We start from the raw sequence: 12,954 nt of genomic DNA, 5'->3' as shown, positions 1-12,954 counted from the left end.
TCCCTGTTAATGTCTGTGTCTACAATAAAGGCATCACTCTGCCAAACAACTCCACATGTTTGTAACAGCCCTTGTCACTGTTGATGTTGCTACTCAACCTTCACAACAATCCTCTCCTCCACTATTGTCATAACTCTAGATCTGGTTGTTTGCCCAAATTTCCATTGAATTCGTACCACTATAGCTATTGCATAGCCTTTTCAATATCAATTTAACTACCACTCCGATCTCTTTGATGCTTGTTGTTTCACTTAGGGATTGGCGTGGATTGGTTAATCCGTAACTACGTTTGACAAACATGGTTAAAATCAATTTAAGCAAATATGAACATGGTTAAGATTAAAAAAAAAAGGTAAAAAACTCGCACATTACAGTTACAATTACAATTACAATTATGGTTATTACTAAAAAATGGTAATCGTAACCGATCTATAACCATAATCGAAAACTAAAACCTTAAACCTAAGTGATTCATAATGATAACCGATAATTATATATATTCATTTATAAAATATCTTCAAGTTCTAATTTATTTACAACAATGTTCAATAAATAAAATTGTTATCTTAAAATATATTTTAACAATATCTAAAAAGAATAGCAAAATAATTTCTCATAAAATGTGTAATTATTTTAAAATTTTCATTTGAGTTGTTAGATTTCTTGAAGCCAATTTGAATTTGTGTAATCATCAGTTTAATTCTAATTTAAATGTACATTTCCAAGTTTGCTGGTTAATTTCGTGTATTTTTCATGTGTTGGTTGTCTATTCATAATAAAAAAATAAGTTTTATTAAAAATATTATTTAATTATGCAATTTAATAAATGGTTTTGAATAAAGGGTTATGAATAAATAATGCAAATAGGGTAAATCCGTCCATTTGCGATGATAATTCAATGACCATCAAAGAGGTTTAAAGGGTGTTTGGCTTAGGTTAAATTACAGGTACAACTTATAAATCGTAATAATTTATTTGAAAGTTTTAGAACATGGTCAAATATTTTTTAATTTTTAATTTTAATTTTTTATTGAATGGTTCAATCTCTAAATAAAAATAAAAAAATTAATTTTCTAATTTATAATATGAATTTCAAAACATAGAAAAGGTAGTTTCTAAATTTTCTTAAAATGAATTTAATTAATTTTTAAAACATAAAATATTAAGATATGTTTAATTATAAAATTAAAGTCAAAATTAAAAAATATCTTCTACAATTGAATGGGCTTGGGCTAGAGGACCGTTTGGCTGGGTTTTATGGATTCAGTCCGGTTTGGTAAAAAGTATTATCATTTTTTTATTGGACACACCAAAGGATTATTACTAGTTTTACAAATCTCAATTTTTTAACAAATAAATCAAAACAAAAAATAAAAATAAAATGCCGATGCGACATTTTCATTTTTCCATTTGTTGATGGTATTAAAAAATTTAAATTAAAAATCTCTAATTGATTATATAATATGAGAGTAGACTTTGAAAACATCTTAAAGTTATTTTCTATTCTTTTTTATTTATTTTTCACTTCAAACCTTATCAATAATATTTTTTTTTCTCTTTTGCTTCTCTTTTTTCCCCCACAATCCTCTTCCCTTCATTCACAGCCCCCCTTCATTTCCTTCGTTGTCATTGGGTCCATTCAGGGTAAATAAGCCCTAAAAGTCTATTTACGAAAAATTATACTTGTATCTCTTTTTAATATAGAAAATAAGATATTTTTTTATAATTAAATAACACGTGTCAAATTACCCAAACTCACCGTTACGCGCACCCGCCCGCCCCATCATAGATTTTGGCACCCATCTAATTCATGGACCTAACCCGAGTCGATCCATATATATAAATAAATTAAAAATATATAAACATTTTATGTTGTCTAGCATTTTTTCATAAGTTTATTAGTTATTTGTTGTGAGTCAAGTATCATTGTTTAAAACAAATTGTTAATTATTGTGTAATGTAGTTAGGTGCAATTGTTTGATGAGGTGTTGATATTATTTTTTTTTTAAAGTTTATTTAGCAAAAGTTTAAGATTAATAGATTATTATATACAATTGAAATTGAGAATCCAACCTAATTAATCTAATTGAGTTGATTCTGAATAGAATTTGAGCTGACTTTGATTTTAATTTTATAAACTCAGATTAAGAAAAATTTAGTTATGGATTAATGGTGAACCCAAATTAACCAGACCCGGGACACTCCTCCTAACTGGAAGGTTGAATCTTTAGCAGACAAAGCATGAAGAAAATTTGGGATCAATAATTTGGTGGGGGTGGGTTGTCTCCAAGTGGATGTCTCTTTCTATGGTTTGTTGGACGAAGACATCTACTTTGAATTTCTGAATATAGAGATTTGTTTTCTAATAATGCATCTTTTAAGCTATACTTAATCCGATCACAATGTAATTATATTTTAATATAATATTTGTTAAAATGAATAAAATAAAATTATATTAAAATAATTTATCTGTAAGGTTCAAGATTAATTTATTCGAATCGGAAGAGATATGAAAAATTTAAGATAAGAAGTTATATAATTTTTTAAAAATAAATTTAATAAATACAATGAGAATCACTTTTGTTCGAAATATTTTTCATATCTTATTTTTTTCACTTCATATATTGATTAACAAATACTACCTAATTATATATTGTCGTGATGGAAAACAATTTGAATTTTGGAGTTCCTGTATCACAAATAAATTTAATAAATAATCTTCATAAATTCACGTATCATATAAAATTTTAAAATTAATAATATTTCATAATAGTCGATGGATCATAGATTTTTCTTTCACAAAGCAAACTCACCATTTCACACCCGCCTGCCCCATCATAGATTTTGGCACCCAATTAGGTTGCACAAAAATAAAAATAAAAAATAAAATGATATAAAATAAAAATAGAAAAATGATATTTTCTTAGAAAAAGAAGAAGTAAGAAATGGAAATATGGGGAATGTATAAATTAAAAGTTATATTTTTTAATATAAAAATAATTATTTAATTAAACATAAACATATATTACATTATTTATTTAAGTAAATATAAATATAAATTCTATTATCTATTAATGATGACTTAATAATTAAAAACAAATAATAAATCTAGAAAAAGAACCAAACATAATATAATTTATGAAAGTTCCTCAATTTCATCATCATTCTCTTTCTGGATACATACATTTACAGAATATATATATATATATATATAACTCATTCATAGTTTACTTGGGAAAAAAGTTAGGAACATAAATATACATGTGTACTTATAAGTAGATGGATGGTTGCCAATTGTTAATCATTGATCAAAAAGTTTGAAGTTGTAATCTTTGATTGAAGATAGACGGAAGGAAAATGGCGACAGATACCACGATAGAAGATTGAGAAAAGAAAAGAATGATGATAACAAATGAAATGACAGAATGGCAAAAAGATCAAGGAATTGAAAGGATTACGAAAACAAATAAAATGAAAAAAAGATTGAGAGGACGGAAGGGTGACGATAATTACGGTAAATCATTTAGGTTGTTGCAAAGTGAAGAATAGAAAATAAATTTAGAGCTATAATTTTATTTAGAGATGAAATTTCTTTTGTTGCTAACATAGTCTCTATGATGGGAGATATGTTTTTAATATTATAAAATGAGTTTGAAATATTTTTAAAATTATAAAAATAATTAGAAACAAATTTTGAGGTATTTTTAATATTTTAATCCAAAAAATATTTTAAAAACACTGAAATAATACTATTATTATTATAACGGTTTCGGCATTGCATTAAATTATTTCATTTAACACGTTAAGCCATTTAATAGCCGCCCATTCTCTGTCTCGCTGACAACTGTCTCATTTTACTGTCACATTAGTCGTACCAATCATGAAGAGAAAAGAGTCCCTCACGACCCAACCCAACGTCTTTCAATGGTGGGGTTGCATCCTGACGCTGAAACCATCCATGCATTATTGGAGGCAAGCATGGCCCAACTTCTTTGTCAATGGTGGGGTTCATCCGACACTGAAACCACGCATTATTGGAGGCAAGATGATGATGATCTGACGCGATAATCCAAACATATTTTTATTTTATTTCTTGTACTTAAATTTTTATAATTTGAATTGATTTTATATAAAAACTCTTTACTTTTTTAAAATGACCCTCCTAATTCTTATCACTTACATCTCTTATTTCTGAACTCCTTGGCAAAAGAGCAAAAAATTGGTTCATTAGCTAGCTGACAGATCTCCAACACTGCTAATTTTTCCTTGCTGACCCAAAATTTTAGTCAGGGGGACACCAAAACTTTCTCCATGGCAAGTTGTAATTCTCAAATTTTGTTGTCATTCAAAATTCAAATAGGGAAGGTTAAATCCTTCCTCCTTTTCTTTTTTTTTTTTTACTATTCCCGTTATCCATCATAGCCCTCACCATCTTTTTCAACAATGGCCACTATCGAAGTCATTATTATCATCATCATAGTTGAAATCATCATTGTTGAAGCACACAATTTGGTCAGAAAAGATGATAGGATGAAGCAAGTTGCATTGGATTTATTGTCAACTTTAGAGATGACTATTGAAGGTGGTTGAATACACCAAATAAAAAGAGGCTCGTGGTCAGAAAAGATAAAAAGTCACCATGAAGGAGACAAATAGACGCGGCAAAGATGATCAGAGCCGGCCCAACAGAATTGGGAGTCTTAGGCGAAAAGATTTATTGAGGTCTTCGAGTATTAATTTTTTTTATAAGAAATAAATAATATACTTTTTTATATAAATATTTTATCATTTTATTAAATAAAAAAAGAAAAAAAGAGTTAAAACTCAATCAACTACAAAATATAATAATCTCTTAATGATAATAATTTTTTAACTAAAATATAATGTCTCAGAGATTAAAAAATAAAAAAAAACTACACAACTTACTACAATAAACAAAGAAAAATAAAATTAATTTTTTTTAAAATTTTAAAAAGATCAGTGCAAATAAAAAATTATACATTTATGATTCTCTTATAGAAGGAAACAAAATAAAAAATTAACGTAAAAAAATGTTTACATTCATGAACGGAAGTCAAAAAGATTTATAATATTTTGTATTTAATTTTTTTAATAAAATATTTATTATTAAAAAAAATAAAAATATATTTACATATATATTATAAATTTTTAAAATTTGGAGACCTTATGCCATGACATATATGGCTTTAGGATTGGGCAGAACCCGAAGACGGTTGGTCATGGTAAAACTTAGAAAACGATGAAGACAAACATACACAATGAAGGAGACGAATAATAATATTTATTATTAAAATTTTAAAGTAATAAAAATTATAAGTAAAGTAAAATAAATTAGAATTAAAATTTATTAATAAGTAAATAAAAATAATAATCAAATAGAGAGTAAAATAAAGAATGTGGTTAAAGTAAATATAGTTTTTGAAATAAAAAAATTATTTATAATATAATAAAAAATATAATTGAAGATAGGTTAAATGATAGAGAAAGGAGGATAGGTACCACCAGTGACAATAACAACGACATAAAACAAGAACTATCGTTGACAATCTCTTGTTTAAGAATATGCATTCATTATTTCAATTTTTTGTTACTTTAAATTTTATTTGATTTAAATTTAATTTTAATTAACATAATTTAGTTCAATTAAAATTTATGCCCCACGGCATAAATTAATTGACAAAGAAAGAACAGTTGAGGGTATTGTTATTTGAGTCTTCAAGTTTTGTGTTGGAGTTTTGGTTAGGAAATAGTTCAGTAAGTAAAGAGTAATTTGAAAGTGAAAAATACTTGTCGCTTTCATGTTTATGGTTGTGTTAGGGGTTAAAATCTGTCAACTGAGTTCCCTAATTTATCTCTCATGCTGAAATCGTGAGGACAAACAGTGAGGGACACTCGTGATGGCTGCATTAACTAAAAAAAAAAAAAAGAAAAAGAAATGAGCAATTGTCTCGAGAGCACAAATTAAATGATTAAATTATGATAAGTCGAGATTCATATTAATAGATCATGACTTTGACTTTGACTTTTTAATCAGTATAATAAAATAAAATTTTTATTTATAATTTATTTATTTTTATTAAAATTAAGAATACGGAATATTGGGAGATCATACAAAAAATAATAATAATTCTAATAAAAAAAGAGCGAACCACATTATCCACCTCCTTCCAGTGACTCCACGGTCCCCACTGAGATACGTCGAGCACAGGGATTCGTTGCGTCCTTTTCTGGGAAGTACCATGTGACCATAGGCGATAAAAGTCCAATTAGTCCAAGTAGCTTAAGATCACACGTATCACATGCAAGTGATAAAAGGCGGTTAGTTTGATCATGCTTCTACTAATTCTATCTTAGTAGAAGCATCTAAAGGCCACGTCTGGCGTTTGATTTAGTTAAGTTTATATAGTTTAGGATCAAATGCAGTCAATAAAATATTTAATAAATTTTAGTTTAATTTAATTTAACTCATATTAAGTCTGTTGGAGGGCTCAAACTTAAAGTTGAATATTTTAATATTTTAGATGTATTGAGTTAAATTCAAGTATTTTATTAAATAATTATAATTAAGATTAAATACAATTTTATTAATTTATCAAACAGTTTCATGTAAATAAACTCACGAACAAAGTGGTGATTTTATTTGTTTCTTAAACAAAAATTCATAGTCAGTATTTTTTAAATGCATGCTAGATAGATAAATTTACAATAATAATTACATAAAACTAACTCTATGTGTTATAACTGGCCGGCTCAGATAAAAGTTTAAAACTAACAAAGGAGGCTATTATATTATATTATATTTATATATAATCCATCCTCGTTTAGTCAGTCGATCCGGAGAATTCAATTTGACGTAGACTATAAGCTACGTATTCTTTATAAATAAATATATACTCATTTCAAAAAATATTAAGATAAAAATAAATATTAAGATAAAAATTATTTATAAAAATTATAATTTTGAACTGTTTAGAGTTATTTTATACTTCTTTATAAATAAATATATACTCATTTCAAAAAGTTATGTCTCTAATACTTATTTTAATATGATTTTTATTATCTTTAATGTCTGACTTAAATATTAAAGTATTTACGTGAGGATCCCTCTGACTGTTTTCATTTTTGCAAGCTCAGTCAACTTGACAATAATATTTTTAATTAAATAAATTTATTATCATATCTCGAAAAAATAACTCAGTCAATGTTTTTATAAATTTTGAAAAAATAACATGAATTCTTAGGAATATTACATTTAAATCAAATATAAAAATGTAATATTCTCATAAAATAATACTAACATTTCTGAGAATATTTATAACTAACCAAACATAAAATTATATAAATTCTGGAAATCAAAGATTTCTAATAGCATTCTTAGGAATCATGAATCTTAGGAATTTAAAAACTTTTTCTATACCAAATGTTCCGTAAGAGTTTTAATACATTTTTTTAGGTTTTTAATGAATTTTAACATCTAATAGTACCTTTAACATTTAAAATTGGATTAATTTTGAAAATAATCAAATCGTTTTTGTGAATTTGTAATTTTATTCAATTCTTTCAATTTTAGTAATTAGCTATAAATTGGTTCAATTGAGTGTAATTTTATTCATCGATTTAGAGGGAATGTATTCATACTGATTTAACATATTAAGTATTAAATAATAATAATATTTATAGGAGTCACATGTACATAAAAGTAAAAAAAAAAAAGAAAAAAATATAACTTGTTACATGCACATAATCTATTCACTTTTTATTTATCTTTTTACAAGTTATATTTATTTTTCTTAGGTATATATTTAAGTCTCACAAATATTATTATTATGTAACATATGATATACCAAATTAACATGAACACATTTTTCATAAATTAATTTTACTTATTAGATAAAATTACATTTAATTGAATTAATTTAGACTTAATTTATAAAAAAAAATATGCTTATGATTGGCCAAAACCCCTCACCTGGATTTAAAAACACGTCAGAGTTATCGTAATATAAATTATAATAATAGAAGTGCCTTATCGTTAATTAGCATCACACACATTATTTTCCCCAAACAAAGTCGCGACATGCGTAATGCAGTGGTGCCACCTCTGTTGAAAACGAAGGGTCCCTAATTAATTTTGTCGACCCAAATGGGGCCGCCCTTCACAAATTAATATAAAACATGCCGGCCCATGAGAAAAACATGCAGTACGGGTAGAATAGAGTACTAGATTAAAGGATAAAGTTTCCAAATTTTAAGGATCTCAGAAAGTAAATATATAAACACACACACACACACACACACATATGTATATACATATAGGAGTCAATTAGATTTAGCATTGAATTTGCAGTGAAGTTGAAATGGCGCTTCCGATTCCCGTTGTGGCGCATCCATATTCCTTAGCAAATGCAGTTGAAAGGCCAGGCCGAGATAGGGCTGTTTGTGTTTGCAGCCAAGTAACGAAGCAAGCCAATTTGCAGCTGAATATGCAGGAAAGGCCATCAGCCAACTACCAGCCTACCACTTGGACTCCAGATTTTGTCAAGTCCTTGAAGAATTACAACCCTGTAATGATCACTAATCTCTAGTCCTTTGCAGCTAACAAATGGTTAATGGCTAATTATGATTTGACCACTATATGTCTATATATATATATATATAGTGTACAGAAAAGGGTTAAATCGGTATATATTATGAGGTTAGTCTGGCAGACTGGCACTCTGTTGCTCTCACATGCGAATGAAAGCCGTCTAGGCCATCGATAACAGCATCATTAACTTACTCATTCATAAATTCTGATTAAGCATGATGGACGAGTGACGACCATCCAAGTCCCATGCAGGATAACCTTTTATTTATTATGCATTATTATATATATATATATATACATATATGAATATGTGCCATTTGCGTGTAGGATGAGGTACACAAGGAAAGAGCGAAGAGGGTGAGGGAGGAGGCGAAGGGTATGATATGCGATGAGGATGCAGATCCATTGGCCACACTGGAGCTGATAGATGACATTAAAAGATTGGGCTTAGGCCATCTCTTCAAGGAGGATATAAGCAATGTACTTGATAGAATGCAGTCAACACAAGCTGGGGGGAATAATGTGGGAGAAAAGAGGAGCCTTCATGCCACTGCTCTCCACTTCAGACTCTGTAGAGAACATGGCTACGAGATTTCCCAAGGTACATACATCCATACATAAGTAGTTACAGAAGAATCATGTCTTTACATATATTTTTTTTTTCTAAAACAAATTGCGTTTACAACTCAGACCAATGATCTTTCGGTTACCAGTAAATATATCTGCAAAGATTTAGAATCGAAAACAAAGCGTCATCAAACCATGAAACATACAAATAAATATAAAAATTTTATGTGGAAAATCCAAATTAAAAAAAAATCACAAACAAAAAGAATAATATATCAGTGTGATAATATACTACTACAAAAGTGATATTATTACTACTAATTCTAAGGTATTAGATATCTATTTATGAACTTAACACTCATATGTAAATGTATAAAAGAAATTATATTATTATTATAAGATAAGTCGTAAAAATAAATCTTCAATTATAAATATATTCCAATCACAATCAAATTTAAATTTCAACTTATAATTAAAACAATCAGTAACGGAGCCACGTTATGGCTAACTGGGGCCTTGGCCTCAATTGAGTTTATTGTTTTTCTAATTTTTTATATATATTATTATAAATAATTATAATAAAAATCTTTCTTGACTCCGCCACTCATAACAATAACTCATTAGTTTTGTTGTTGACCGTGCAGATGTGTTCAAGAGTTCTAAGGATGAAAAGGGCGACTTCATCGAGGGCCTTGGGGAGGATGTCAAAGGATTGCTCAGTTTGTATGAAGCTTCATATCTAGCTTTCGAGGGAGAAGACCTTTTGGAGGAGGCTAAAGCATTTGCAAGCTCACAGCTTATGGGTGTTAAGGGCGACATAGACGCTGCCCTAAGGGACCAAATAAACCATGCATTGGAACTTTCTTTGCACCACAGGATGTCGAGGCTGGAAGCAAGATGGTACATTGAAAATTACAGTCAAAGGAAAGGCCCAAATCACCATCTTCTTGATCTGGCAAAGTTGGATTTCAACATGGTGCAATCTAGACATCAAATAGAGCTCCAAGAAATGTCAAGGTAAGACCTAGCATGTATAGGTTTTCTTTTAACCAAGATATCATACATGTGAACTCAATTAATATAATTCATAAGTTTTCTTTTTATTTTTTGGCATTACAATGAAATATTAGGTGGTGGGAGGATACCAGGTTGGCAAAGAAACTGAGTTTCGCAAGAAATAGACTCATGGAATGCTACTTTTGGGCACTGGGCATGGTCCCCGATGAGCACGAATTAAGCGATTGTCGCAAGGGGCTAACTAAGGTGGCAGCATTTGTAACTATTATTGATGACATATACGATTTCTATGGATCTTTGGATGAACTTCAACTATTCACTGAGGCTATTGAGAGGTTCATATTGCAATTTGAAATCCATTTCCTTAATTATATTATTTAGAGTTTCTTTCCCTTTTTTTTTTTTGTTAAATTCTATTTATAAATTATAATTGTGTACCCAGATGGGATATAAGCACTTTGGAGGACCTTCCTGACTACATGAAACTGTGCTTCTTGGCTTTGTACAACACTATCAACGAAATGGCCTATGATACTCTTAAAGAGCAAGGGTTGAACATAGTACCATATCTAGCAAGAGGGGTATGGACTAATTTACATTTAAACATGCTTGGCATTAAAATTTAGGCGGGCCTAATAATCAACAGATTAAACAAAATAGATTGACTAATTTCTCATTCTTTTACATGAACAGTGGACAGATATGTGCAAAGCCTTTTTATTAGAAGCAAAGTGGCGCTTTAATAAAGAAACACCAACACTGGAGGCATATCTGGACAACGGATGCACATCAGTATCAGGGCTTGTTTTTCTGATTCATGCCTATTTTTACGTGACAAAGAATATCACACAAGAGTCACTCCACAGCTTCAGCATCTACCCAGATCTTTTAAAATCCTCTTCCATGATTTTTAGGCTTTGCAACGATTTGGGCACTTCTAAGGTATGCCATTTTCCATCACACCCTAAACCTTAAAGTCACTGTGGGTTGGGTTTGTGGTCGAAGTGTCCAAACAAATAGGTCAATAATTCCTAATGGGCCTTGTTGGTGGGGCTCCGTAGGGCCCTTGCCCTAATGAACTATTTTAAAATGGCTCCAATCATTTATTTTTTAAAAAATATTTGAATTTTTATTTTTTTTTTCATTCTAAAATAAGTTAAGAAAACTAAAAACATCATGGGGTCAAAGGGCCCGCCCAAATTATACTATTTTTGTGAGCTGAGTAGGGGTCACACATGTTAAGCTTAACATGACCTTAGATATTTGGGCTAACTAGTCTAGTTCGAGTCAATTTACATGTTATAGTGATAAGTCAAACCGATTTATTCTACGTCTCAATAGTAAGGTGATTTATTTTGTCACTAGAGTTTAAATTTCTACAAAAAAGAGTACACACATATGTAACCCAAGAAAAGAAAGAAATTGGATGGGAGTAATTGGTAGTTGGCTATGAGTTTAACAACAATAATATTGTTTGTTTGTGACAGGACGAAATGGAGAGAGGTGAGTCTGCAAATTCAATATCGTGTTACATGCTAGAGCATGGAGTTTCAGAACATCTTGCTCGCGAGCGTATAAAAAGTTTAAGGGATGAAACATGGAAGAGGATGAACAAATGTAGAATGGGTTCTACTTTTGAAAGATCATTCATTCAAATAGCTATAAATCTTGCTCGGATTGCTCAATGTACATACCAACATGGAGATGGGCATGGAGCTCCGGATGCCGAAGCAAAGAACAGAGTATTATCAGTGCTAATTGAACCCATTCAACTCGTGGAAAGAAAATTACCAAATTATTAAAAGTGTACCCCTAAAGTTTGTTAAGTTAGTCTTCTAATTTAGTATTATTAATGTTATTAAATGTGAGTTACTAGATTTGGAACGATTCCAATAAATTATTGTAAATAATGCTTATTATTATCATTATGATTATTTTTTATTTTTTAATAAATAGATCTAATCTTTGGGGCTCAACTTTAATCTTGGTAAATATTTTCACCATTTATAAAGAAAAGGGGAATAGCAAAATAAGTAATTGTATTTTGAGTTTAATTTAATTATTATATTTTAAAAAGAATTAAATAAATCACAGTATAAATTGATCATTATATTTTGAAAAGACACCAACTGTAACTATGTGAAGATATTTTGAGATAGAGTTTGGATTGTTAATAGAATTAAAATGTCCTATAATGATTAATATAACCCCTATTATAACCCTAAATTTGAAAGTATAATGGTGTGTATTTGCAGAGACTTTAATTGTAGTGATTTATTTGATTATTTTTAAAATATATTGCATGGTGGTGCCGACGGCCGCTGATCTGTGCCGCTGGTCTCTGCCGCCTTGTCTACCTCTCGTGCAGATTGTAGAGGACAAGAGTCCTAACCAAGTCTCCTTGCCTTGTCTCTTATTTCTCTCTTTATTATTTAAAAAAAAAAAAAAAAACCCACATGGGTCAATTTTTGAAATACAAAGAATTGGGCCCTTCAATTTTAATTAGATCTGTTTGGGCTGAACTTTAATTCAGTGTACTGGGCTGGTTAAAAATAAAGAGTTTTTTGGGCCTATTTTAATTAATTACAGATTGGACCTGGTTTTGTAATTAAAATTTCAGCAGGCCTGATATCTTAATTTAAAGTTGTTTTTTTAAGGGGGCATGATTTGTTTAAGACCAGCTGGATTGGTTGAGCAGTAGAAATGGATTGTTTATTTATTTATTTTAAGACCAGCCCGATATCGGTTATTTATTTATTTTT

At 29.2% G+C, this 12,954-nt stretch overlaps 1 protein-coding gene across 1 annotated transcript; it reads left to right on the top strand.

Moving 5' to 3' along the window:
- The first annotated feature begins 8,299 nt into the window (after window positions 1-8,299).
- On the top strand, window positions 8,300-12,168 carry LOC127792222 (tricyclene synthase TPS4, chloroplastic-like). The gene is made up of 7 exons (XM_052322660.1): window positions 8,300-8,585; window positions 8,936-9,209; window positions 9,820-10,192; window positions 10,306-10,527; window positions 10,635-10,773; window positions 10,886-11,134; window positions 11,680-12,168. The coding sequence occupies exons 1-7, from the start codon at window positions 8,379-8,381 to the stop codon at window positions 11,992-11,994; spliced, it is 1,779 nt and encodes a 592-aa protein (XP_052178620.1). The 5' UTR covers window positions 8,300-8,378; the 3' UTR covers window positions 11,995-12,168.
- The last annotated feature ends 786 nt before the right edge of the window (window positions 12,169-12,954 follow it).

The sequence above is a fragment of the Diospyros lotus genome, chromosome 15, assembly GCF_014633365.1.
Source record: "Diospyros lotus cultivar Yz01 chromosome 15, ASM1463336v1, whole genome shotgun sequence".
NCBI lineage: Eukaryota > Viridiplantae > Streptophyta > Magnoliopsida > Ericales > Ebenaceae > Diospyros > Diospyros lotus.
The sequence above is the reverse complement of the archived record's forward strand: the minus strand, read 5'-3'. Positions and strand labels throughout refer to the sequence as shown.

What these genes read in the sequence shown, in the direction of transcription:
- LOC127792222 (XM_052322660.1), top strand. Translation starts at nt 8,379, where the DNA reads ATGGCGCTTCCGATTCCCGTTGTGGCGCATCCATATTCCTTAGCAAAT. An exon ending in TGGCTACGAGATTTCCCAAG is followed by an intron (nt 9,210 to 9,819) that starts GTACATACATCC and finishes TTGACCGTGCAG; the next exon opens with ATGTGTTCAAGAGTTCTAAG. An exon ending in TTCACTGAGGCTATTGAGAG is followed by an intron (nt 10,528 to 10,634) that starts GTTCATATTGCA and finishes TTGTGTACCCAG; the next exon opens with ATGGGATATAAGCACTTTGG.